The sequence below is a fragment of the Protomyctophum parallelum genome (assembly GCF_964188405.1).
Source record: "Protomyctophum parallelum genome assembly, chromosome: 5".
Taxonomy (NCBI): Eukaryota; Metazoa; Chordata; class Actinopteri; order Myctophiformes; family Myctophidae; genus Protomyctophum; species Protomyctophum parallelum.
The window spans coordinates 53,212,354-53,237,786 of record NC_139702.1 but is presented as its reverse complement, the minus strand read 5'-3'; the positions used below and the strand labels follow the sequence as shown (position 1 = coordinate 53,237,786).

The 25,433-nt window shown below is 42.6% G+C and overlaps 1 protein-coding gene across 2 annotated transcripts in view; it reads left to right on the top strand.

Annotated features, from left to right (window-relative positions):
- Positions 1–25,433, top strand: part of fbxo41 (F-box protein 41) — a 53,660-nt gene that overhangs the window by 14,041 nt on the left and 14,186 nt on the right. For both annotated transcript variants that reach the window (XM_083764634.1, XM_083764633.1), the window contains exons 2-5: positions 1,484–2,381; positions 2,792–3,021; positions 16,019–16,229; positions 21,674–21,747. In XM_083764634.1, the coding sequence (XP_083620760.1) occupies positions 1,812–2,381; positions 2,792–3,021; positions 16,019–16,229; positions 21,674–21,747 (1,085 nt within the window). In that variant the 5' untranslated portion in view covers positions 1,484–1,811. The remainder of the gene's footprint in view (positions 1–1,483; positions 2,382–2,791; positions 3,022–16,018; positions 16,230–21,673; positions 21,748–25,433) is intronic.

Below are 25,433 nucleotides of genomic sequence, written 5' to 3'. Positions count from 1 at the left end.
GCAACCTATGGTCGCAATCATTGAATGAAGATTCAATAACTGGTCTACTTGGGTGACTGGGTTTTTTTATGAACTCATGTCTACACTGATGTCTCATTAACTTTAATCTCAGATCTTGGAATGTTGACACCTTTTTAATAGGCGCTATGCCAATGTCATTTTAGGACAGGATTAGGCAGTACTGTTTGGTCAGCAGTAATTCCAAACGTCAACAGTCTGTTGACCTGGAGGCACTGATACATTTCTAAAAATAAGATCTGCCCTTCCTTTATCCCCCTGAAGAAGATTGCTCTGCAGCATTGCTGTACTGCTGCATGTATTTGTATCTGCTGTACTGTATTGCTTTACTGTACATTATGCTGCATGCATGTTGCATTTGGTCCTCTGCATCAGATGCCTTCAAGCCGACATCCAGACTTATCATTTGTGCAGACACAAGTTGATTTTCTTCATTTCGATTGAATTGACTCTATCAGAATAGTTTCATTTAATTTGTGAAAAGAACATGCAATACAAAATAAATCCTTTACTGTAAAGTACAATGTAAAAGTCACAATATAATAATAATGAAATATGAAGTAGTATTATTACTCTTTAAATAGTCATGGCATAGTATGTTGTTTCTAAAACAACATTTCATTTTCATCACATTGTTTTGTCAAACCATGAGATGGCATGTAAAAGTATGATTTAATTCTTATTTCAACTTTGTCTTTGACGTAAGAGAGGTTGTGTAAGGTGCTCATCTGAACTCTGATTGAATTAACCCATTCTGAACGGGCACCCATTTTGGTGTCAGCATCATGTAATGCTTTAGCTATTGAAAAATAGCAGATCTACAAGCTCATAGCGTGCCACCGAGTGGCGCGCTACGAGCTTGTAGGTCTGCTATTTTTGAAAAATCGAAGAACGACTGACATTTTTAGAATCTGATCTCAGGTCAGAATGGGTTAATCAGACCAGTGTGTGTCCAGTGGAAACCTCGTATGAATCTGATCTCTGGTCAGAATGGGTTAACGTCCTGAGTATATCATGCAAGGTGAAAATGTGTTACCCTGTCCTCAGGGCACACAATAATAGCCCATATTGTAGTGTAAATCAACAGCACTGATATGTCCCTAAAAGTACAATTTGGCTTTTTATTTCTTTTTTTTTTCAATAATATTTTTATTGATTTTTTACATTTTATGACAATGACAAAGACAAGACAGGAAAAACAAAACAAACAAACAAAAACAGACAGCTCAGCTCAGGCGCGTTGTGGAACAAAGGACACAGTTATACACTTATACCAAAAAATAAAGTACAAAAATAATATACAAATATGGACACATTTGCAGTTTGGTGCTTGAAAGTCTAGATGGGTTAACAACTCCAGAGAAAATAAAATAAAATAAAAGATATGCATATACATACATACATAAATACATAAACAATTTGGCATCATTCATGGTTTTATTCATTTGTATCCTCTGCTCTTCAGGACCTCAGGCAAAGGAACCGGAGGGAAAGGGGCAGAAGTAAAAAAAGAGAAGAGAAGGATAATGGGGGATCGTGGATCGTAGTTTGCAGCTATGTGTGACTACATGATTAGGTGGGACTCTTCCATCTTGTCTCTGGGTCCCAGAAACGTCCCCTAAACACTGCCTTTACCGGCCGACATCCCCCTTTCCTTTTCTCATCATGAGAAGGTGTGCCTGGACTAGCTGGGTGGGCAGTGAGCCCTCATACCGGTGCTGTCTCTGCGCCGCGTGAGAGCCAGCCTCCAACACGCACTCCTCCTTCTCCCGGGCGGTCAGTTTTGGCCCGGAATGGCCTCTTTGGACCTGCCCTACCGCTGTCCTCGCTGCGGGGAGCACAAGCGCTTCCGGAGCCTGTCGTCCCTGCGTGCCCACCTGGAGTACAACCACACCTACGAGACGCTCTACGTCCTCTCCAAGTCCAACAGTGTGTGTGACGCTGCCGCCCTGCTGCCTGCTTTAGTGGCCGAGGGAGCCGCCCTCCTCACCTCCCCGGCCGCCATTGGCAATAACAACGACCCCTTCGAGTCTCTGCGATCTTCCGCCACTTCGTCTTCTCGCTTTCCCTGCCGCGAGCTTCCCTGTCCGGACGAGCTGGGCTCGAACTCGGCGAACACCAACTCCGCTGCCCGGTACCTCCCCAACCTGGAGTTTCCCCTGGGGGAGATTCTGATGAAGAAAGCAATGACGTCCATGGACCCCGGTCAGCCCGGTAACCCCAGCAGCACCGCCGTAGCGGTGGCTGCCAACGTAGCGGCCAGCGCGGTCGAGGCGGCTTACGAGGAGGGACTTGCCCGGCTGAAGGCGAGGGCGTTCGAACGCCTGGAGCTGGACGAGAGACTGGAGAAACTGTCCGAAGAGGTGATTACTTTAAGTTTAGTGTAAATGTCTTTCAGCTGTAAATAAAGCTTATCTTATCTTAAAGGTATTTGAAGCAGATGGTGCAAATGGCTGGATACTAAATGCATCTTAAATTGTAGCTTTAAAGCCACTATTTTAATGCCAGATCACAGAGTCACAGAATATTCATATGACCTTTCTAATCTAGACAATTGTTTCTAGACAATTGAAGTGGATGGGAGGTGATTTTTGCCACATGGTTTCCTTCTTCCTCGCTTCACTGGGACTTGAACAGTGGGTCATAGGTTAGCCAAGAATGCCATCTAGTGTACAGAATAAAAACACAAAAAAAGATGTCAAAGACAAACAAACCTACTTGTTGGTCTCATATATTATTCTGCCAGTATGAACGCTTGTTTTGCTTGTTGCAGGTGGAGCAGAAGATTGCGGCACGTGTGGGTCGTCTGCAGGTGGAACTGGAGAGGAAGAGTTCGGAGCTGGAGCGGGCCAAGCACGAGAGCGACCGTCTCAGCCAGGAGAAACAGGACCTGGAGGACAAGGCCTCCGAGCTGTCCCGACAGGTGGATGTCTCTGTAGAGATGCTGGCCAGCCTCAAGCAGGACCTGGTCAGCAAGGAGGACGAGCTGAGCCACAAACAGCAGTGAGTGGTTCCACATCATTTACATACAGTAATGGCCCCAATGTAGTGGTCCTCATTATTATTATTATGTTACGTGATAGTGTGTTTCTGTGTGTATGTTTGGATGGTGTAGCCTACATCGTCCATCATTTAAAATTAAGCGCAAGCAATCTGGTTGTCAAAGTCATGTTTGAACTGAAATGTTCTGAACTGTAGATCCTGTTCAACCTTTCATGAAACACTTACCTGGCTACAGTCCCTGAATCTATATTACGATCTCAGGGGTTTGGTGTTGTTGCCGTCCAATTTCTTAGCTGGAATACCAACTGTGGCCAATCAGCGTCCTTAGAATACAATGATGTAATTAAACGGCGCAAGACAGTAAAGCAACAGTGGCAGCTGTAACATTTAGCTATCGAAGCACTTTTGAAAAGATTCATAGGAATAATGAAATAATTCCGGCTTTTAGCGTCTTAACAGGTAACAGTGGGCATATTTGATGCAGCAGGGCTCAAACCCTTCATTCCTGCTGGACATTAGCCATCGATGATGATCTTTTTCCGTCTCTGAGACTCTCTCTATTGACTCTATTCCACAGTCTGAATGAGCTCACTGTTCAGCTGCCAGCAGACTCAGACACAAACTGGGGCTTCAGGCATTACTCTGAGGCAGTCTACAGCTATAACTGTTCATTCCTAATAGTATATTACGTAAGGTTTATTAGGCCTAATGCACTGCCCCGGCCTTACCAGAGTTTCCTCCGAGGTGGAAGTCGGAAGATACAGCATGTATCTTCCGACTTCCACCTCGGAGGAAATAGGATAGTCTGCCGCGAGGTTACTTCGTGGTGGGAAATAAATAAACAATACAAGTACGATATAATACTGAGTCTGACAGCTTGGCACGCGCGGCAGTAACTTTTATTTTTGTAGAAGAGGCAAACTAATATTGTTTATGCCGTTGGACTGTTTATTTGTATACATTGAAACATTATTGTACTGTAAAAAGGTCTCTTTTCCCTTGAACTTTATCTTTTTTAGTATAATAGTATTAATTTACTATAATTAGATTAATACACGATAATCAACAACACTAACACTGTTAATTCCTAATAGTATATTACGTAAGGTTTATTAGGCCTAATGCAGGGGTGCCCACACTTTTTTTACTTTCAAAAGGACCAGCTCAACAAGGTCTATACCCACCAAAACAATATTATCCCATTGCTGAAATTAGCAGCACTGGTGTTACATAATGCCACCAGTTACTACTTAACCCATTCTGACCTGAGATCAGATTTAAAAAAATGTCTATTACATCCTGACAGTTTCATTATTAACCCATTCTGACCTGAGATCAGATACAAAAAAAGTCAGTCGTTCTTCGATTTTTCAAAAATAGCAGACCTACAAGCTCGTATCGCGCCACTCGGTGGCGCGATATGATCTAGTAGATCTGCTATTTTTCAATAGCTAAAGCATAACATTCCAACACTTGGAATGGGAAATTGAGATACAAAACTGGACAAACTGGAATTGGTAGTTGTTCTTTTTAATTTGCTTTGCCTAACTTTGTAATGCTTCTAATGTTTGTGTGCAACACTATTGAAAACTAATTATTGTATTGTGTGTTTGAGCTGACAGGCCCTTTGTGATGTAAATCAATCGAGTCACCTTCATTTTAGGGGACATGACATGTCATGTGGTCTACCTGCAAAGCCTTTGTGATCTACTGGTAGACCTTTTGGGCACCCCTGGCCTAATGGTAATATTATATTATTAGGATAGGAATGTTATGGCATTGCATCGACGGTATTTAGCTATTTAGCTGTGTGTGTATCTACTGCAGTTGAGACATATACAACACAGCACTAGCTGCTCATTGTCACGGTTCTCAGGGACACAACATGAGGACAGTGAAATAGGGTAGATGGCGCGCAACCATTTCCCACAACAAATGGGCTAAACCCTCCCGATGGTATTCTATATTATCGAGAGCTTACTGTTGTAGCACACACACACACACACACACACACACACACACACACACACACACACACACACACACACACACACACACACACACACACACACACTCACGCACACTTTCTTGTACACTGTACAGTATGAGTGTGCAGTACTGCGCTCTATGTCAGTGGTTGTGGTTGATTTGTGATATAAGCTGTGCCCTGAGGAGTGTCTGACTGTCTGTTGGCTGGTGATGACGTTTAGTCCTGATGACAGAGAACAGACTGCAGTAGTAGAGATGAAAAATAAATAAGAATACATCAAACAGAAGGAAGAAGAAGGCTGGCCTCCTCCTTGGATATTTACCACTTGAACCCTAAGCATCCCTCCTGGGCATGTCATAATGACGGTCAGCTGAACGTGTTTCACCAACCTCCACTGTACCCATCAGAGTGAGAGTGTGTGTGTGTGTGTGTGTGTGTGTGTGTGTGTGTGTGTGTGTGTGTGTGTGTGTGTGTGTGTGTGTGTGTGTGTGTGTGTGTGTGTGTGTGTGTGTGTGTGTGTGTGTGTCTGTGCGCGCGCTGCTGCGTGTGTGCGTGTGCGGGCGTGTGTGTAAACCACTATTTTAACACAAGGCCATTCTGAGCCTCCAATTTATAGTGCTATTCACACATGAAGCAACATGACAGCTTCACAGAGCGAGAGAGAGAGAGAGAGAGGAGGGGGGGGGGGCTATAACTTATGTGTTAGAAGCTGTGGATCCAGCTGCACAGTGAAATTGTCAGTATTAATTTATTACCGAGAGAGTGCATGGACCCATACGGGTCAATTTGATTCCATTTGTACACCCTCAGAGTTCTGCTGAATGCCGAAGGCAGTGTCCTGAGCAGCTTGAGCAGGCAGACAGCCCTCTTAGGACATACACACACACATACTGTACAGGAACAGACGGACAGATGCAGCTAACATCTGGCAGGCCAACAAAGCCAACATCAGGTGAAGTTATAGCCAGTAGGAAGAAGGTAGTAGGTAGGTAGTGTGGGCCCAGCGTATATCTTTTCTACTTCCGAGCATAGACATGGTATAACGCCCTGCCCTGCCTCTGATTGGCCTACCGACACTGCCGGCCTTAATACCAGAGTTTCCTCCGAGGTGGAAGTCGGAAGATACAGCATGTATCTTCCGACTTCCACCTCGGAGGAAATAGGATAGTCTGCCGCGAGGTTACTTCGTGGTGGGAAATAAATAAACAATACAAGTACGATATAATACAAGTCTGACAGCTTGCCACGCGCGGCAGTAACTTTTATTTTTGTAGAAGAGGCAAACTAATGTTGTTTATGCCGTTGGACTGTTTATTTGTATACATTGAAACATTATTGTACTGTAAAAAGGTCTCTTTTCCCTTGATCTTTATCTTTTTTAGTATAATAGTATTAGTTTACTATAATTAGATTAATACACGATAATCAACAACACTAACACTTCAATTTAGAACACAGACAAATCAAATCATAGTACAGTTACATACGTAATCAATCAATTATTCAATCAAAGCAAACGGTCACAAACAATATTAGTTTGCCTCTTCTACAAAAATGAAAGTTACAAGTTACTGTCGCCCGTGCCAAGCTGCTATTCTCTTGTACTTACTATATTATTTCCCACCACGGAGTAACCTCGTATCGGAGGAAGACGGGCAGTGTCGCCGGTAGGCCAATCAGACGCAGGCGGGGGGGCGTTACCATGTCTATGCTCGGACGTAGAATAGATATACGCCCATGCTCTCTCTCTGTGGGGGCCATGCTCTCTCTCTCTCTCTCTCTCTCTCTCTGCATTTACAGTATGTGTGCACTGAATAACTATGTTTACAACTTTGCTGATGCATTTTGAAAGACAAGTTTGAGATTGTGTGAAAACGAGTGTGTAAAGAGAGCAGTGGAGAATGGTCATTATCATGCACACGTGGAAGGAAAATAAGACATTTGACTGTGTGTGTGTGTCACCTTCCTCCATATTGTATTGTACAATATCCAGCTGCAGCAGTAGTTCCTTCATCCAGTTAAAGCTCAGAAAAAGAAAACGTTCTAGATGACAAAGGGCATTGCCAAAACCGCTCAATAATCCTACTTAATTTTTTTCCTGCAAAAAGGGACTTGACAGGAGCCTTACAGTTGAAAAGTCACAAAAAAAGCATGTCATTCATGACACTGTAATGCTGCGACCAGCTTTAGATTTGCACCAGAACAAATTCTGGCCAGAGTATAGACGGACAGACGGGGTTGTACTACCTGCAAGGTCGCAGCCACATTACAACATTCTGTAAAATGGTCTTGTTTCATGACCAAAAGTCATCACCTTCAGTAGGCAGTTCTTCAGTATTATTATATTATATATTGGTTATTGGTTGGTGCACATCATATTCTGGAACGAAATTGAGTCTGTTTTCTAATTTCCCTCAAAGTGGACACACATGCAGAGGTTTCACTACTACTCCCGCTGAGGCTACCATGGAAACGGCCCTATTTCTCATTGAGATAGTGCTCCAGGATACAAAGTGATGCTGTCAAGCCAGAGAGAGAGAGAGAGAGAGAGAGGCCGAGAGCTGGCCTCATTAACACATTCTGACCTGAGATCAGATTCATACGAGGTTTCCGCCGGACACACACTGGTCTAATGAACCCATTCTGACCTGAGATCAGATTCTAAAAATGTCAGTCGTTCTTCGATTTTTTCAAAAAATAGCAGACCTACAAGCTCGTATCGCGCCACTCGGTGGCGCGATATGAGCTTGTAGATCTGCTATTTTTCAATAGCTAAAGCATGACATGATGCTGACACCAAAATGGGTGCCCGTTCAGAATGGGTTAACAGCAGTGATTGAGGGATATAGGGGAGCAGTGAGGGTTAGTATGGACTGTGCAGTGTTAGCATATCAATAGCCAGGGATGATACTACTGTACTGACAAGGCAGAATGAGCCAAGCAAAATGTGACCAACATTAACCATGTGAACCCCTTGCATTCCTATTGTGGGAATTCTAAGAGAAAATAACTGATGTACAAGCTCACAAACCTGTTGCCTTGCAACACTTTGTGAGCTTGTCGATCTGCTAGTTTTTGTATTTTTGAAAATAGTTTTTTTTTGTTATCAGTAAAATATAAATGGTAAACGCCTGGTGCAAGGTGCTTCACAATGTGCATTAAATTCACCCTTTCACACACGCATTCATACACCAAAGGTGGAGGAAACCATGCAAGGCATCAACCTGCTCATCGGGAGCAATAGTAGGGGTTCAGTCAGTGTCTGGCTGACTGGCTCAAGGACACTTCGACACGAACCCCAGGATCGAACGCCTGCTCTACAACAGTGTCTAAAACAGTGTTTTAAGGATGGTGGTGTGTTTTCTGTAGCTAAAAACAGTGTTTTTAAGGATGGTGGTGTGTTTTCTGTAGCTAAAAACAGTGTTTTAAGGATGGTGGTGTGTTTTCTGTAGCTAAAAACAGTGTTTTAAGGATGGTGGTGTGTTTTCTGTAGCTAAAAACAGTGTTTTTAAGGATGGTGGTGTGTTTTCTATAGCTAAAAACAGTGTTTTAAGGATGGTGGTGTGTTTTCTGTAGCTAAAAACAGTGTTTTAAGGATGGTGGTGTGTTTTCTGTAGCTAAAAACAGTGTTTTTAAGGATGGTGGTGTGTTTTCTGTAGCTAAAAACAGTGTTTTTAAGGTTGGTGGTGTGTTTTCTATAGCTAAAAACAGTGTTTTAAGGATGGTGGTGTGTTTTCTGTAGCTAAAAACAGTGTTTTTAAGGATGGTGGTGTGTTTTCTGTAGCTAAAAACAGTGTTTTTAAGGATGGTGGTGTGTTTTCTGTAGCTAAAAACAGTGTTTTAAGGATGGTGGTGTGTTTTCTGTAGCTAAAAACAGTGTTTTAAGGATGGTGGTGTGTTTTCTGTAGCTAAAAACAGTGTTTTAAGGATGGTGGTGTGTTTTCTATAGCTAAAAACAGTGTTTTAAGGATGGTGGTGTGTTTTATGTAGCTAAAAACAGTGTTTTAAGGATGGTGGTGTGTTTTATGTAGCTAAAAACAGTGTTTTAAGGATGGTGGTGTGTTTTCTGTAGCTAAAAACAGTGTTTTTAAGGATGGTGGTGTGTTTTATGTAGCTAAAAACAGTGTTTTAAGGATGGTGGTGTGTTTTATGTAGCTAAAAACAGTGTTTTAAGGATGGTGGTGTGTTTTCTGTAGCTAAAAACAGTGTTTTTAAGGATGGTGGTGTGTTTTATGTAGCTAAAAACAGTGTTTTAAGGATGGTGGTGTGTTTTCTATAGCTAAAAACAGTGTTTTTAAGGATGGTGGTGTGTTTTCTATAGCTAAAAACAGTGTTTTAAGGATGGTGGTGTGTTTTATGTAGCTAAAAACAGTGTTTTAAGGATGGTGGCGTGTTTTCTATAGCTAAAAACAGTGTTTTTAAGGATGGTGGTGTGTTTTCTGTAGCTAAAAACAGTGTTTTTAAGGATGGTGGTGTGTTTTCTGTAGCTAAAAACAGTGTTTTAAGGATGGTGGTGTGTTTTCTGTAGCTAAAAACAGTGTTTTAAGGATGGTGGTGTGTTTTCTGCCTGCATTGCCCTGCAAGCAGCCGGTTTCATCCATGCAGCTTTGTTAACGCACACACCTACTGTACTGTAGTAACTTAATACCGTATGTCTGGTTTATTTACATTATGAATTACATGATTATTTTGCCACCACATGCTTCTCTTCATCTCTAGTCATATTAAAGATATTCAACAACAACAACAACAACAACAACATTGCTTACCCTCCTGGCATGACAATTAAGCATGTTATAGAATACTTATTCATGAACAATAATACATATTTGTTTTCATATACACTTTTACATGAATTAATACATGAATTTACATTTTAAAATATATGGAGAGGGGGAGAGAGAGAGAGGATGTCAACCATCACTCTATGGAATGTTTACTCTTCCCTGATTGATCGGAGCAAATGCCTGCTAGTGGCTTCTTGGGAATCCAGTCACGAACATCAGCCGTGGACAGCTTTGGAAATGGAGTTCAATTAATGCATCTCTGTGGAAACTGTCTGGCTACGTTTACATGAGCAGTTAAATCCCCTTTTCATTCCGAATAGAAGTTCAATCCTATTAAACGTTGTTATGTAAACACCTACAAAAACTTACATCCGAATGAAAACGCTCGATGCGATCTAAAAACCATTCCGATGTCACTGGCCGGATTACTCCGATTTTCAATGCGATTGAAAGAAAATTGGACTCATGTATACACTGCTTCGGATGTAAATTCATTCTGGTCTTTCTGAGCATGCTCATTTCCATTGCGCTCCAACTCCAAGGCGCTCATAAGCCTCATATCCAAGGCGCGCCGAGGAGTTTGCACATAGAGCGCGTTATTTCGTGCATTTTGTGTGTGTGTGTGTGTGTGTGTGTGTGTGTGTGTGTGTTCAACGGTCTCTCTCTCACACTCTCTCTCTCTCTCTCTCTCTCTCTCTCTCAAAAATAACGAGCGACCCGATACAATAATAATCAGTGTGTTGCGTGCCCTGGCCGTGCTGTAGATAATAAAGTAGGCTACACATAAAAACGAGATGATCACCTTCCCAGCGGAGCAGGTGGGGAAAAAAAGACGGTAAACATGTATGTCCGTCCCTATCCAAGCAGCAGCCTCAAAACTACTGCGGAATGAAATGATGGGATTTCAAAGTGTCGTCTTTCGTCTGAAAGTCACAATGAATGAACTGCCTATATTTTGTCCAACAGATGGCGTAGTTTCACGTGAATTAACATGTATCATGTCTTCTATCACTCCATATAAACACTCATTCGGAATGACCATTTCCCATGTAAACTCGCGGCAAAAGATATTACATCGGATGTATTTTATTCTGAAGTATTTCTTCGGAATGATCACCCTTCATGTAAACGTAGCCATTGTCTCTCACTCTGACCTCTGTTTTTCTTCTTTCCTTCTTCTTCTTCTACAAATGCCTTTGAAATCAGTAGTTCTCACACTTCCAAGATGCAAAAAAAATTGCAGACAGCACGAAGTGACGTGCTGTGCCTGTGAGCTTGTATATCTGCTATTTCTGAATAGCCAATGCACAAATCTAAAATGACACCGATGGTTTCCCGGTAGGCCTACAGCATGTTGCTGTGTCCCTGCATCTTGTCCTTCTCCACGGAGCTGATTTGATTCTAGGCATTGTACTATTATTATTGTGCATGCTGTGAAAACGCATGCTTTCTGCCCCATGGTGGAAATAGTTTCCTGGGCAAGTGGGCATGGAAACGGTAAAATCGAATTTGTATAATGAATATTCGTAACTCCACAGTCCTGTCTAAGCCTAAACCAATTAGCACCAAATTAATTCAAGTGCTGAAAATGTCGCTTACTAGTTCTGTGATAACTGATCATGAAATAATAACACAACACCGTTCAAAGATTTGGATCACCTTTGTAGCACCTCGATCGTCTTGCCAAATCAAGATGGTTACTAATAGCAAACAAAGGAGAGACAGCGGAATCCTCCCGCGACTGTTGACTCGCCGTTAGGCCTGTCAAAAAAAATCGATTCGAGTTAGAATTCTAATGCCGTCCGATTCAGAATCGATTCCTAATTTCCAAAAATCATTTTTTTTTTCTTGCACAAATGTACCTGTACCTGACAGGTACATTTGTGCAAGAAAAAAAACAAAACATGCACAGGTACTACCTGTGCATGCAATGCATTATGGCCTGGGTTTCTGCATAGTGCATTTACTACCAGCTAAACTAAGCCTGCCAATTGTATTTATTTTACACCTGTTTTAATACTAATGTATTGTTCTGGTATTGAGTGAGAAGAGATTTTGTAACTTTTGTACTGGTTCAAATTTGTGCAAGCTAAATGAATGAGACATGTTCTTACTCTTAAATTCTATTCAATTGTTTTTAATCAAAATAAAAAACTGCTTTAGAATCGAAAAAAAATCTTTTTTGAATCGAGAATCGGAAAAATCGAAAAGATCGTTTTTGAATCGAATCGTCACCCCAAGAATCGGAATCGAATCGAATCGTGGGACACCTAAAGATTCGCAGCCCTACTCACCGTGACCCGTCTTAGAAAAGACGCTCCTCACAAAAAAGCCTTTCTATCAATCAGCTCCATGCTGATGAATAGTAATAATTGGGAATCATTAACACTGATATTGTGCATTATTCATTATGAATTTTATCGCTTTTGAGTGTGCTGAAAAGTGATAATGCAAGTGAAACCAACTTGGTTAATACTGTTAACTCATCATTTATGTGACAGCAGTGCCAGTAGCCGATATGTAGCTCACACACCACACATTGCACATTGCAATTATATATTTCCATTTATGGAATAATGACATGGCAAGATGGATTTTGCAGCTTTGATTACTCGATAGACACTTCGATGGTGTAGTCCACACCACAACCATAATGACGTCCGTGGTGGTGAACGATCATTTCACCACATCCCTCACGTTCAACATGTTGACATAACGTTATCGTTCCTCACTATGGATGCTAACATCATTATCATTCCTGTATAGTTATTATTCTTGATGTGTGGACGAACATTAACTTTACATCTACAGTCAGGCACAGCTCTACGTCACATTTTCTCCTCGCATTCGCATATTGTTATAAATGCAGCTCTAAATCAGCTTGTGGTTGACTGCTTTTTAAATATGCAGAGGCCAACTGGCCATAAAAGAAAATACCCAACTGTCACATTCACACATGTATGTATTTGTATAGTATTATTATGCATATGCATATACACACACACACATGCTTGCATAGAGTGCACAAGTGCGCACACACACACACACACACACACACACACACACACACACACACACACACACACAGGCAGACAGTCACATGGTTTGCTGCATTCACAGACACATGCATGCACCGAGGCATTTTGGTCACGTTAGAAACTTGAGATAATCTGTGACAACGCTAAGGGCTTGTTCTGTGTAAATTGTCACCTCCTGGCTCAGCTGTCTTCGTCCAAGGTGTTGGTGTGGACCGATGTGAGCGATGCGCTGAGAGGGAGCTGTGCTTTTGCATCAGGATCATCACACAGAATGATCTCCTCCTCCTGTCCATCCTCTTTCACAGTGTCGGTTCTGATTCCTCACTTCCTCCGGCCTGGCTTCAGATCTTTCTGACACAATGTATCTTTCTGACACAGTAGTCCTTTTTCTATTTCTATCCCCCTCCCTTTGATCTGTCATGATCTCTCTGCCCTGTTCTTCCTCACTACTTCCGTCTCTCCCCTCTGGTTTCTCTTCTCTCTGAGAAATAGTTCAGTTTCATAGTAAACTTCGATCTACTGTTGCAATTACAGATGGCTCTGTGATTATGGTAAAAATTATAAGTGTCCACAATGTGAACATGAACACAATTGGACATTATGATCATTCTCACTGATTTTGGAAAGCGTATAATAAAGCGTGTTCACGTATGGCCTAAAGCTGGGTTGAAATCGCCTCCTGCGCTCGGTGACCAACTAGTTACTATAGTCTCTTCGGGGTCCGCTTTGGATGTGCTATACAGTATGTCTGCACTGTAAAAATGGGACCCAATGCCTCCCTGGCTTGGCACTCAGCATCAAGGGTTGGTTTGAGGGGTCAAATCAACTAATCAAAATGATTCCCGAGCATGGCACGGCTGCAGCTCCTTGGCTGCGGCTCACCGCTCCTAGAGATGGGTCAAATGTGGAGAACAAATTTCACTGCGGTAACGTGTGTGACAAATCGTACAACTTTGACTTTTTGTTATTTACTTTGTATTTTCTATCACTGTAGTCTGTGGCAGTTGGACCCGGCATGCTGTTGTAACATAAAAATCACACCAGTGTGAACCAAGTGGTGCAACTCTGTATCGTTTGCGTCCAGCAGGTGGCAGCCATGTCACATACTTCTGTCGTTCCAATTTCACACATGCGCAATTGCGCACACCACTCATGCTCATGGTTACAGGTACACACACAGGTACACAGCTACACGGACATTGCAAGCTGGATGTAGAAGTGGTTTGCACCACTTAAAAAGCTCTGCTACACCCAGCGATTCGCCCATTTGCACCATATTATTACAAGGTGTTACCTCATCTGTAAGTCAAGTCAAGTCAAGTCATCTGTAAGTCAAGTCAAGTCAAGTCTGACAAGGTCCACCACCCTTCCTGGAACGCAAAGAGAGTTATCCTTGGGTTTCTCTTGTGCTGAGATGGAATTGTCAATGTAACACCAGATGTTTTCTTTCTGAAAACCCATAATCTTATATCGGGTGGTAATAGTCAGAAATACAGCAGGAAGACAGGGCTTTAGTGGGAGCCAATGAAGGGTGAATGAATGACACATGCTTGAAGACAGGAAAGGTTAACTCTGGCAGACACCTTGACCAAACTATTTCTAGCCGAGCTTCCATGGTGGGAAGGGAACACTGATATATTTTCAGTGGTGAACTGCAGCATTGACAAATGGGTACAGTAATGGAACTTTTAATTTGTGCAATACTGTAATAGAACTGAAGTAAAGTGATGAATGTACGGTGAGATTTATTTTAGGAAATAAACAGGCACAGGTGAGATGAACAAAATCTCACGTAAATGTGGCCTCAGGGGCCTCCGTCAAATCATGTCCATGGGTTGAGGAAATCACTCCAGGCTGTTAAGATGTAGCTTCGGTTTTCTGGCATTAACCCATTCTGACCTGAGATCAGATTCATACGAGGTTTCCACTGGACACCCACTGGTCTGATGAACCCATTCTGACCTGAGATCAGATTCTAAAAATGTCAGTCGTTCTTCGATTTTTTTCAAAAATAGCAGACCTACAAGCTCGTATCGCGCCACTCGGTGGCGCGATATGAGCTTGTAGATCTGCTATTTTTCAATAGCTAAAGCATAACATGATGCTGACACCAAAATGGGTGCCCGTTCAGAATGGGTTAAAACAAATCCACATCCATTACTTTATTGTCCCTAGTGGGAGATGTGGTTTGCAGCAAGCAATCAAACACAACCCACAATGGACAATAGGCTATACAGAAGACACATTAAGATAAGTAATCCACTTAGATGTTTGAGATGCAGGTCGGGGTTGTTTGAAAAACTACGGGAAACATTTAAGAGAAGAAATCTAGGACATGAGCTTGTTAAAACCGAGAGATGTCTATTTGTCTCTGTCTCCTATTATCTGTCTGCATAGTGCATAGCATACTGTACCTTTTACTGATGTTGACCCATGTTGTCTTTTTGTCTTGAAAGCTGACCTTGTAGCCATTCCTCTCTGGTTATTCAGTGTTTTGGATGTGTTTGCTTTTCATTTTTTCACGTACAAAATTCTCTTCAGCTGTGGGATTTCAGATAATGGTCCATTGATTGTGTGTAGAACGTTTCAGGCAAATTGCTCAAAAAACCAGGCAGAGAATCAGGTATAAGCATTTTTTTCTGACCGGGCACCCATTTTGGTGTTAGCATCATGTTATGCTTTATCTATTGAAAAATAGCAGATCTACAAGCTCATATCGCGCCACCGAGTGGCGCGATACGAGCTTGTAGGTCTGCTATTTTTGAAAAAATCGAAGAACGACTGACATTTTTAGAATCTGATCTCAGGTCAGAATGGGTTCGTCAGACCAGTGTGTGTCCGGCGGAAACCTCGTATGAATCTGATCTCAGGTCAGAATGGGTTAAACTGCTCAAAGTAGCGGAAATCTGAGGGCGGAGCTTACTGATCAAAGTGACACATGTGTTCCCCGGGGCCATGAGTCAAGGAACACGTGGAAACAAGTACCATGAATTTTGGCCAAACAAGGCATGAGTTATGCCTGTTCAAAGGTTTCATTTTCAAAAAAATTGTTTTGGCCAATCGGAGTAGGAGGGAAACAAGGAGGGAAAACCTTTCACTTAGTTTGGAGCGAAGAGCATAAATGCCACAAAAAGCTTGTTCGTCCCTACTAATATCATCGCTTTCTGTCTTTTCATGCTCAGAGAAGTGGCCCAGATTGACCAGTTCCTGCAGGAGACTGCTGCACGCGAGGCCAACGCCAAGGTCCGTCTGCAGCAGTTCATTGAGGAGCTGCTGGACAGGGCTGACCGCGCTGAGAAGCAACTCCAGATCATCAGCAGCTGTGGAACCACACCCAATGGCAGTCTGGGACGCTGCAGCCTGCAAGGATCAAAAGGCAACAATGGACGCCAGGTGAAGAGAAGGGGTGTGAGGGGCCTTGACACATTCCCCGCCGTTGACGTAGATCTACGTCGTCAAATATAAATTCAGCGGTCTACCGCCGTTGACGCAGATCTACGTCAAATGGTCCTTTTATAGTGGTTTATGATAGCTTGCGGTCGTAATGCTACATACAATAGCATTGGGTTGCTAGGCCAATAAACAGAAAATGTACCGTAAGCAAGATGGTTGTGCGTATCCACTAGTTGGATTCCTTTCCCAGATTGCTTTCCCAAATGCTTATTTATTATTATTATACTGAGCAAGAGTGTTTGTGGTTTGAAGCAGTCCAAGAAGAAAGTGCTGAATGTATTTTACCTGCCAGGGGCTGAAACCTTGTATCTCCATGTTTCAATTTCTTTTTTTGTTTTCTTCGTAAATTAATGCCCTATACTACATCACACAAAAGTAATGAAAATAGCAGAACAACAAACTCACAACATGTCAGAATGCGACACGGTATACAGTTTTCGATGCCCATCGTTTCCAACTGACAGACGATTTACAGTTCATATCTTTATACTCTTTGTTGAGAAAGACGATGAGAATGAGAACTATGACAGATTGCTTTGGTAAGGTACAGGAGAAAATATTTGATTGACTATATTGAATATATGAACAAATAATGATGACAATGCTCCTTGAACTGAAACTTTCAGGGCAGTTCATAGATCAAGAAGAATCCTCAGCTGTTTTGAATAATGCATCAGCATTGATTTTTTGAGTACATGCCTCGCTAGAGCATAATGGACTTAATGACGGCGGAGACAACAGCTTTAATGCTAATGACGATATGTCAACCTTCAGAAACTAGTGGTCGGACATGACGAGACATGCATGTGCTCTAACCGTGCTAATGTGCAGGAACGGCTGATTCTCAGATGAAGAACGGGGCAGCTGCAACCTGCCCCGTTGCAGATATTCTTTTTCTTTTCTCAGTTTTCTTTAGTTGGTATGCCAATTCCCGGATGTAGTTCCTGTCTCTGCTGAGAGTATAGACAAAACTCTCAACTCTCAAACGCACCACAATTTGTTGCCCAAGTAATAACCTCGCGTTCTGTGTTAAACCCCAGCTGCGTGCTATTTTGCTCCATTCACAAGCAAAACCACCCGTCTGCAGTTCCAGCTTTGGCCAATATAGGGTTGGGCGGCTTCACCGTTTCCCAGCCGCTCTGGGGGATTGGCCGTGTTGGCCTGGGGTGTTTGTATCCTTTTCCCCCCATGGTAAGGAGCTCCTCAGGTTGTCAAAAGCACCGGTGTTCACATCACAAGACAAAACTCCCTCCCACATCCTCACCACATGGGCCACCAAAGAGAGCGCCTTTGTACAGTAGCAGTGCATGCTGCAGAAACTGCACCACCGCTGACTGACTGAAAGACCCTGAAAAGGGTAGTGAGAACAGCTGAGAAAATCATCTCTACCAGTACCACCAAATATAGACATCTACCACTCATACGGCATAAGCAGGGCCTCCAGCGATGAGAGAGATCCCTGCACCCCTCCCACGGACTGTTCACCCTTCTGCCTTCCAGGAAAATGTTCTGCAGCATCAGGGCTTGCAACACAAGACAGTTTCTTCCTCCAGTCAGTCAGGCTACTCAACTCCCTGGCCAAACCCCCCTCACATGTCACACGATCAGCATAAGGCCTAATCTCCCAGAGGCTTGCCACCCAACCCTGTTGTGCGCCCCATTCCCCATATACATCACCACTTTGTCGTTTATGAACATTTGAGGAACATTACTCGAACTATTATTGTCTGTCTGTTGTCTTCACTTTATTATTGTTGTAAACCCTGTACCCAGAGAAAGTATGATTTATATGACTGAATAACAAATCAAACCTTTCAACTTGACTTGAATTCTTTGGTTGGCATTTGGCACTGGAGGTCTGGGAATGACTGTACATTATCTGTCCTACCACCTACACAAGATATTCAATTGACTCCTGTCCTTCTCTTTATAAGTCTAAGATATACTTCATCACACTGACATTCAAGTTAACGGATCGTATTGTTAGCTTGAAAATGAGCGAGACTGCCGTGCGACAACTGCATAACTGAGGCTTTACTCTATATGGAACGATTATGTACGTTTCAAAAGACAACACACACTCACCGTCTGAACATGCTCCACTGTACTGCAGTTTGCAACATGGCACGTACCATTCCCTCTCTTTCTCAGTCTGATTAAGTTGTGATTCAATTAAATGGATATATACTATATATTCCGGGATCATTTCTATTCTTAGAGGTGTGTCTTATTTGAGTCATTATCTAACACCCTAACACTCCACTGTGGGAAGCAGATGAACAACCTCACCATTGCACAACCCGGTTGTTGCCATGGATACCAGCGCCTGCTCTCGTCCTCTTTATGCTTACAGAGACTGTTTTGTAAGAGACGTGCTGTAGAGATGCAGAGGACGTGAGAGGACGCTGCTGTTGTTCGCCGCTTCTCCATCTGTGTTTCATTCTACTAGTTTCTAATCCGTTTCGAATCGCTTTATTTAGATTCTTACTGTTTTTCAGTCCTGATTTTAGTCTGTAATACTGATGCTATGATCACAGTTGTTTATCATTTCTGTTGTTTCTCAACTATAGATCAATCTGATTATTAATCTCTATCGATGTCCGTCCTTCCACTTTGGTGCTTCCACTTTGGTGACACTATTTTGGTGACATCATGGCCTTTTCTCTTACACGGCCCACAGACCAAAAATGTCCCTTGCTCACAAGATATCTAAAGGTCTAACGGGTGGATTAGATGTTTCGAATGGCACACCAGAGCTTGGTCAACGGGAGAGAGAGGGAGGGAGGGACGTAAAGAGAGAGGGAGGAGGAGGAGAGAGCCTATTTCGCCCACACAATAACCCAGAGATGGAGAGAGAGAAGCTACTAAACCCAGGAAATGCTGGGTACCGAACCTCAAGCTGACATGTCGCAAAACGAAACGTCAGCTTGTATCTTATTCTTATATAATAAAAAAAGTTATTGTTGGAAGCTCGAGACAGTGCAGGATCTGCTTCTTTGGTTCTTTTTGGTTCTTTTCCGACATACAGTACCTGCTATAAATGCCTTCCCTATACAGTGCAGAGGTATATGTTATTATAGCGTCCAATGGAACCGCAACACTTTTCAGATTCATTCCCCAAATGATCACGGACAACCATTCATGCTATACCTGGGCTGGTACCACCAGGTACCACCAGGTATAGCATCCTATATTATATAGCATATAGGATCCTGGCATCCTATACTTTCTATAGTTTCAATGTACAGATTATTATAATAATAATGATTATAATTTATTGTATTACATTGTTGGACTGATGCTACAGTAGGTTCTTGGTTTACCTATGATGCTAGATTACTTAGGGGGGGCGAGGACGAGAGGGGGGGCGAGGACGAGACTTTGCATTATCTTTGGCTGTTGATCGTTCAGGAGATCTTGTGGTCGCGGAACTAATAATCTGACTACAACCACGATGACAGAGTGTCTGTCTTCTTCCACCCGCTTCCAGGTGCTCAATGAAGTAAAAATTGGTCTCAAGCCATAATTTACAGTTACTTTTAAAACTAGAGAAAGGAGTTCAGAGCAAGGAACAGAGCAAGGAGATAAATCAATTCAGTTAATGCATAATTTATACTCTCTCATACGCATCCGTGATGCATTGTGATCTTATAATTTGGCTATTTCCACTCAGCGACACCATCACACAGTGTATTAGAAATCGGACTTAGGTTCACTAAAGGGTTTTCCCTGTGTGCCTTAGATGGATGGGACAGATGCTTTGTGTTCCATTCCATTTCTAGAGGATCAGCCTTTCCTGCTCTACCCAGCGTTCACTGCTGTTTGGGATGAGGCGAAGAGATGGATTGAGTTTATATGGTTCCTCTCTCATCCGTTTCAACTGGCACTAAGCCCAGGTCTCTTCTCTGTGTGTGTGTGTGTGTGTGTGTGTGTGTGTGTGTGTGTGTGTGTGTGTGTGTGTGTGTGTGTGTGTGTGTGTGTGTGTGTGTGTGTGTGTGTGTGTGTGTGTGTGTGTGTGTGTGTGTGTGTGTGTTTGTTTGTGTTGGAGAGTGTTTGCATTCCCTTTGCAGTACCTCACACACCAGTCTGGTGCACACAAATCCAATTGGCACTATCGCACACACACACACATCAATAGTACACAGGTTGCTTTGAACACTGTGAGAAAGAGTGACTAGGAGGATTTGCCCTTAGGGCGAGAAAAGGAAAGACCAGAATGAAATGTTACCTACAGTAACGCACGCACGCACGCACACACACACACACACACACACACACACACACACACACACACACACACACACACAGATGACGACATATGGTTGAGGAGTTGGGGCATTATGTGATCCTACTGTACGGAATGTGACGCCTTCTACACTAGTCTCTGTAACTATACATTATGTTAAGGGATTTACGTACGTTTTTAAACAGGATCTAGTTCTCTATACTGGGCATGTCATAATAGGTAAATGTTCAGAATAGCAGCTTGTAGATCAGCTATTTTTGGCAAACAGATTTGGTGTAGAAGAAGAAAATCACACCTGTGTGAAGTAAGGGGAGGAAGGGAGGAGGGAATTCGGTATAGCTTGGAGCAGCTATAAATGATTATAGCTGCTTAGGTGATGTAATGATGATGTAAAACAAACATTAAATTCTCTTTATTGTTAATGGGATTTAATGTTTGTGTTAGGGACAAAACAAACATTAATTTCTCTTCATTGTCAATCCAACTATGTGTGTGGCTGGGTGGCTGGCTGGGTGGGTGGGTGCCTGGGTATGAGCACGATAATAGCATGGCTGTTTTTCACCACCTGTGCGCAACCTAACACACACACACAAACACAACTGTATATATGATGATTTCGGGTGTGCCAGTACAGTACAGTAGAGGGTACAGTAGAGGGACCCCCACACGGTAACTCTGACATTTCTCAACCGTTTCGGACGTAGGGCGGCTCGCCGGAATTAGCCCGGCCCCCTTTGTGCGTTCCGGGGATCCCCCAGAGACCCCCACATGGTAACTCTCTCATTTCTCTACCGTTTCGGACGTGGGGCGGCTCGCCGGAACCGGGCCGGCACCCTGGCTGTGGTCCTGTGGGTCTGGAACTTGCACCACTCACTTCACACAGGTGTGATTTTTAAAACAAACATCGAACTAAAAACAAACATTAAACCTGTATATAGCAGGGGCTAGCGCCCCTCAAAAAGGAGGGGGCCAAATACAGATCCCTTGGGGACCCCAGTCAAGGATGTAAATAATGTGTTTGAAAAAGAGTGACATTTGATAGTAGAATGATCATAAGCATATCAATAACATAAACATGCTACCATGATTTTGTTTGTTGCCTCTTGTATAACTCCTGGCCCCTTGTGTCTCTATCCAGAGAAACTCCAGCGTATCTGGGAGTACCAGGGGAATGTACCAGGTGTCTGAACGACGCTCCTCGCCCAGCACAGGGTAAGTCATTGCACTGGACTGTAGGGGTACTGGCTTTAGTTTAGAGATACTATTGGAGAGATAATATCCTCCCAGGTTTTCCTCATGACATACTGCCCCTAAGATACTTAGTCGTTTCACCCCGGCCCGTGACTCCAGGGGCCCGGGCTGCCAGATGATCCATGGACGATCACACCGCGTTACACAGTCACTCACGACAGATACTCATTCAAAGCATTATCTCTCCAATAGTACCCATCTGACCACTGCATGTTTATGTTTAATGATCGATCAATCAATCAATCAATTGTGTTCCAGCTTGGATCAATGGAACTAACATATGAAAACAATGAAAACTTTTAAAAGAAAACATTTTTTTTCCCTTACATTCATTTGTTCATATTAATGCTATATTGTCATTAAATCGTAGTGTCTTATTTAGCCAATTATTTGGAGGGTATAATATTGTTGGCTCACAGGTTGGGAATCGCTGTTATGCTGATTATATTAACAGAGGGCTAGCTTCTTGTAGCATGCCTCTAGTACTGTTCAATGCTGGAGAATACCGTGGTGAACAGAGACTTCATATTGAATTAAATGTCTGACACACTGGTGACTGAACAGATAATGGCACCCACTGGGACAGTGCTCAGAGCGAGTCATCGAGGTTGAAGAGAATTCCACTGGCTCTTTCATTTACTTAGACTCGTCCAGTGAATACTCTTGACGTTGAGGGATTCATTCATATATCGAGACAACGGGATTCGGTCAGTCCTGTTTGTTTCAGCCTCCATTTATAAAAGGATAGAAGGTGGTTTAGTTCCATTTCAGGAAGAACACACACACAACACACACACACAGAAGGGCACACACAGTACGCTGCATAGAACATATCATGTTAGTCGTGCAGAAACGGAACAGGATCAGAGCAGCCGCTGCTCTAGACAGTGTTGAGAATTGGAATGTAAAATATATCTGTAATGTACAGTTTATACATTACTGTGACATCCTGTGCCCCTCAGAATATAGCTGCACAACCCCTTATACATGTTTCATTATCCTGTACTCATCCAAGGCAAGTCAACTGAGCACGGATGCATTGAAGCACAATGCTTAACACTACTGTTTTTAAACTTAAATGTAAGATATGGTGTAAAGTAAACCAAGCCCATGCCCTCTTTCATTTTTACATATACTGTAACTATTAGTATACGGTACTTATCGTATACTGTATTTTAACAACCTGCCCAGGGCTACAGATGAAAATGAGCTCATTAGCTACTCTGGCACATTTATGTGCCAGAGTAGCTATGGTAACACAGCTAACTTGCAAAGTATCCATTATTGTCAAACACATTAAATTTGAAGATTCGTCCATGGTTCTAATTAATTAATTAATTCATTCATTCATTCAATTTAGCTACTATCTACAGCAACATATTTTGTCAGGTGCTGTTAGTTATGAGATGGCCTCAATCAAACCAATGATAAGTACTGTACTGTACATTGTACATTATGTTTCTTAACCCATTCTGACCGGACTGGTGTCAGCATCATGTTATGCTTTAGCTATTTAAAAATAGCAGATCTACAAGCTCGTATCGCGCCACCGAGTGGCGCGATACGAGCTTGTAGGTCTGCTATTTTTTTTAAATCGAAGAGCGACTGACATTTTTAGAATCTGATCTCAGGTCAGAATGGGTTCATCAGACCAGTGTGTGTCCGGCGGAAACCTCGTATGAATCTGATCTCAGGTCAGAATGGGTTAAATGTGAAGAAATGTCACTTCTGTTCTTGTTAGTGTTATAGAGAATTATTGTTCTTCTCTGTGACACATCTCAGCCAGAATGGTGTATTTGTCTTAGGTGATCTGTGATCATTTGCAAAAGGCCTACATTGTCAGTAGTATAGGTTGCCAAAGGCGGGGGAACATTTCTCATCCACTTTTACCATCCAAATGATCGTTTAGGTTTAGGCTTCTCTCCGAGAAATTAGCAGCCAAGAGACCCACTGCTCTAATCTCACAATTGTAATTGAATTTACTGGTAGCAGTGACTTACAAAGTTCAATCTCTCACCTCACCACTCTTGAAGAACAATGAGAAAACACTGAGCTGAATGCAGTTTGACACATTTTAGGCTAAAATACCGTTTTATGTTGCAATTGTCTTGCTTTTTCCCCTTGTACGGAATTTGAGACCCTGTTGAATCATTTACCAGGACTGCATGTGCATTTTTGTCACACTGCATGTGTGACAGTGTGACATGTATATTTATCAGCATCTCTGCATGAGTTTTCACACACTTTGGCAATTACGTAGACTTCTGTGTGATACAGTTGGTGTTCCCATTTGGTGCATGTACTGTATGTGTGTCCAAACATGATGTCACACAAACCATTCTCAGGCCTTCCCCAGTGAATTGTGTGATTCTTATCAGATAGTGTCCTGACAGCAGTCCTTGCTGCCTTCTGTCTTTTGTTATTAATAATCCCTCAAAATATGCAGTCTGCTTGCTGTGTCGCCAAATGCCATGTATTCATCATCTTTGGTTGCTGACTTAAAGGTCAATAGCCAAAGATGACGAAGGTTTCACACTCGGAAGAATAATATCTATCTATAATTGAACCAAGTGTCTGTGTGTACGTATGTACATGGAGGCGGTGGCTCAGGGGTAGAGTGGCCGGATGGAAACCACAAGGTTGCCAGTTTGAACCCAGGCTCCCCCAGAGTTAGTGTCAAAGTGTCTTTGAGCAAGACACTGAACCCCGAATTGCTCCTGATGTGCTGGTTGGTGCCCTGCTCACAGCAAGAAGGTCCTGTGATGTTCACATGGGGTTTCTACTGGGATTCTGGATTCAGCCCACACCAAAACACACACATGCATTTTAAGGACATGCCAGTGCCCTTAACTCTGGCATTATAGCTGGAGCTGGTCCCTGGGCACTGCTCAGTGTCGGCCCACTGCTCCTAATTGTTAAGATGGGTCAGGTGCAGAGGTGGAATGTCCCCACAGGGAGTAAGGACAACTCTAAATTGAGAACATTTTCAAGGTTAAAGAGATATACATACCTATACATGTGCACTGTACAACCTTCACAGTGGCAGATACATAAGAATAAAAAAGCAACTAAAGAGAGCACTTTTGCTGACTCAAGAAGTGATCTACAATCTTAGACCGTGTGTACAGTAGATCTGCTATTTGTGTAGATCTTTGTACATTTTTGACACATTTCACCTATAATCACATAAATAAGGGACGCCAGGTTGAAAGTAATTACTAGTGAGCACACCAAATATGAATCTGACTCATTACACCCGGCTCGTGATTGAGGGAACCACATTTGACCCGAGCATTCTGAACTGGGCATTAGCCTTTTTTACAGTATAATATCAACAAGTTATTGTGTAATAGTATTTTTTTGCCCCTTTTTTGTTGATGGGTTCCCAGATTGCTTAACCTCACCATACAGTGTTTGAGGAATGTTTGACAGTAAATAAATCACAGTTGCGCAGGTGAATTGACGGACACATCAACCTGCATATAGATTCAGCTTTGATCGGAAGCACATGCAGGATCAGCCTGTTTGTAATTACAATCGATTGTTTCCATGGGAGTCCATGAAGTAGAAGAATGGTTGTGTATCAGACACTCAATCTGCAAGGACAGAGTCTGTGTGTTCACGCTGTTATTTACAGTTCCAGTTGC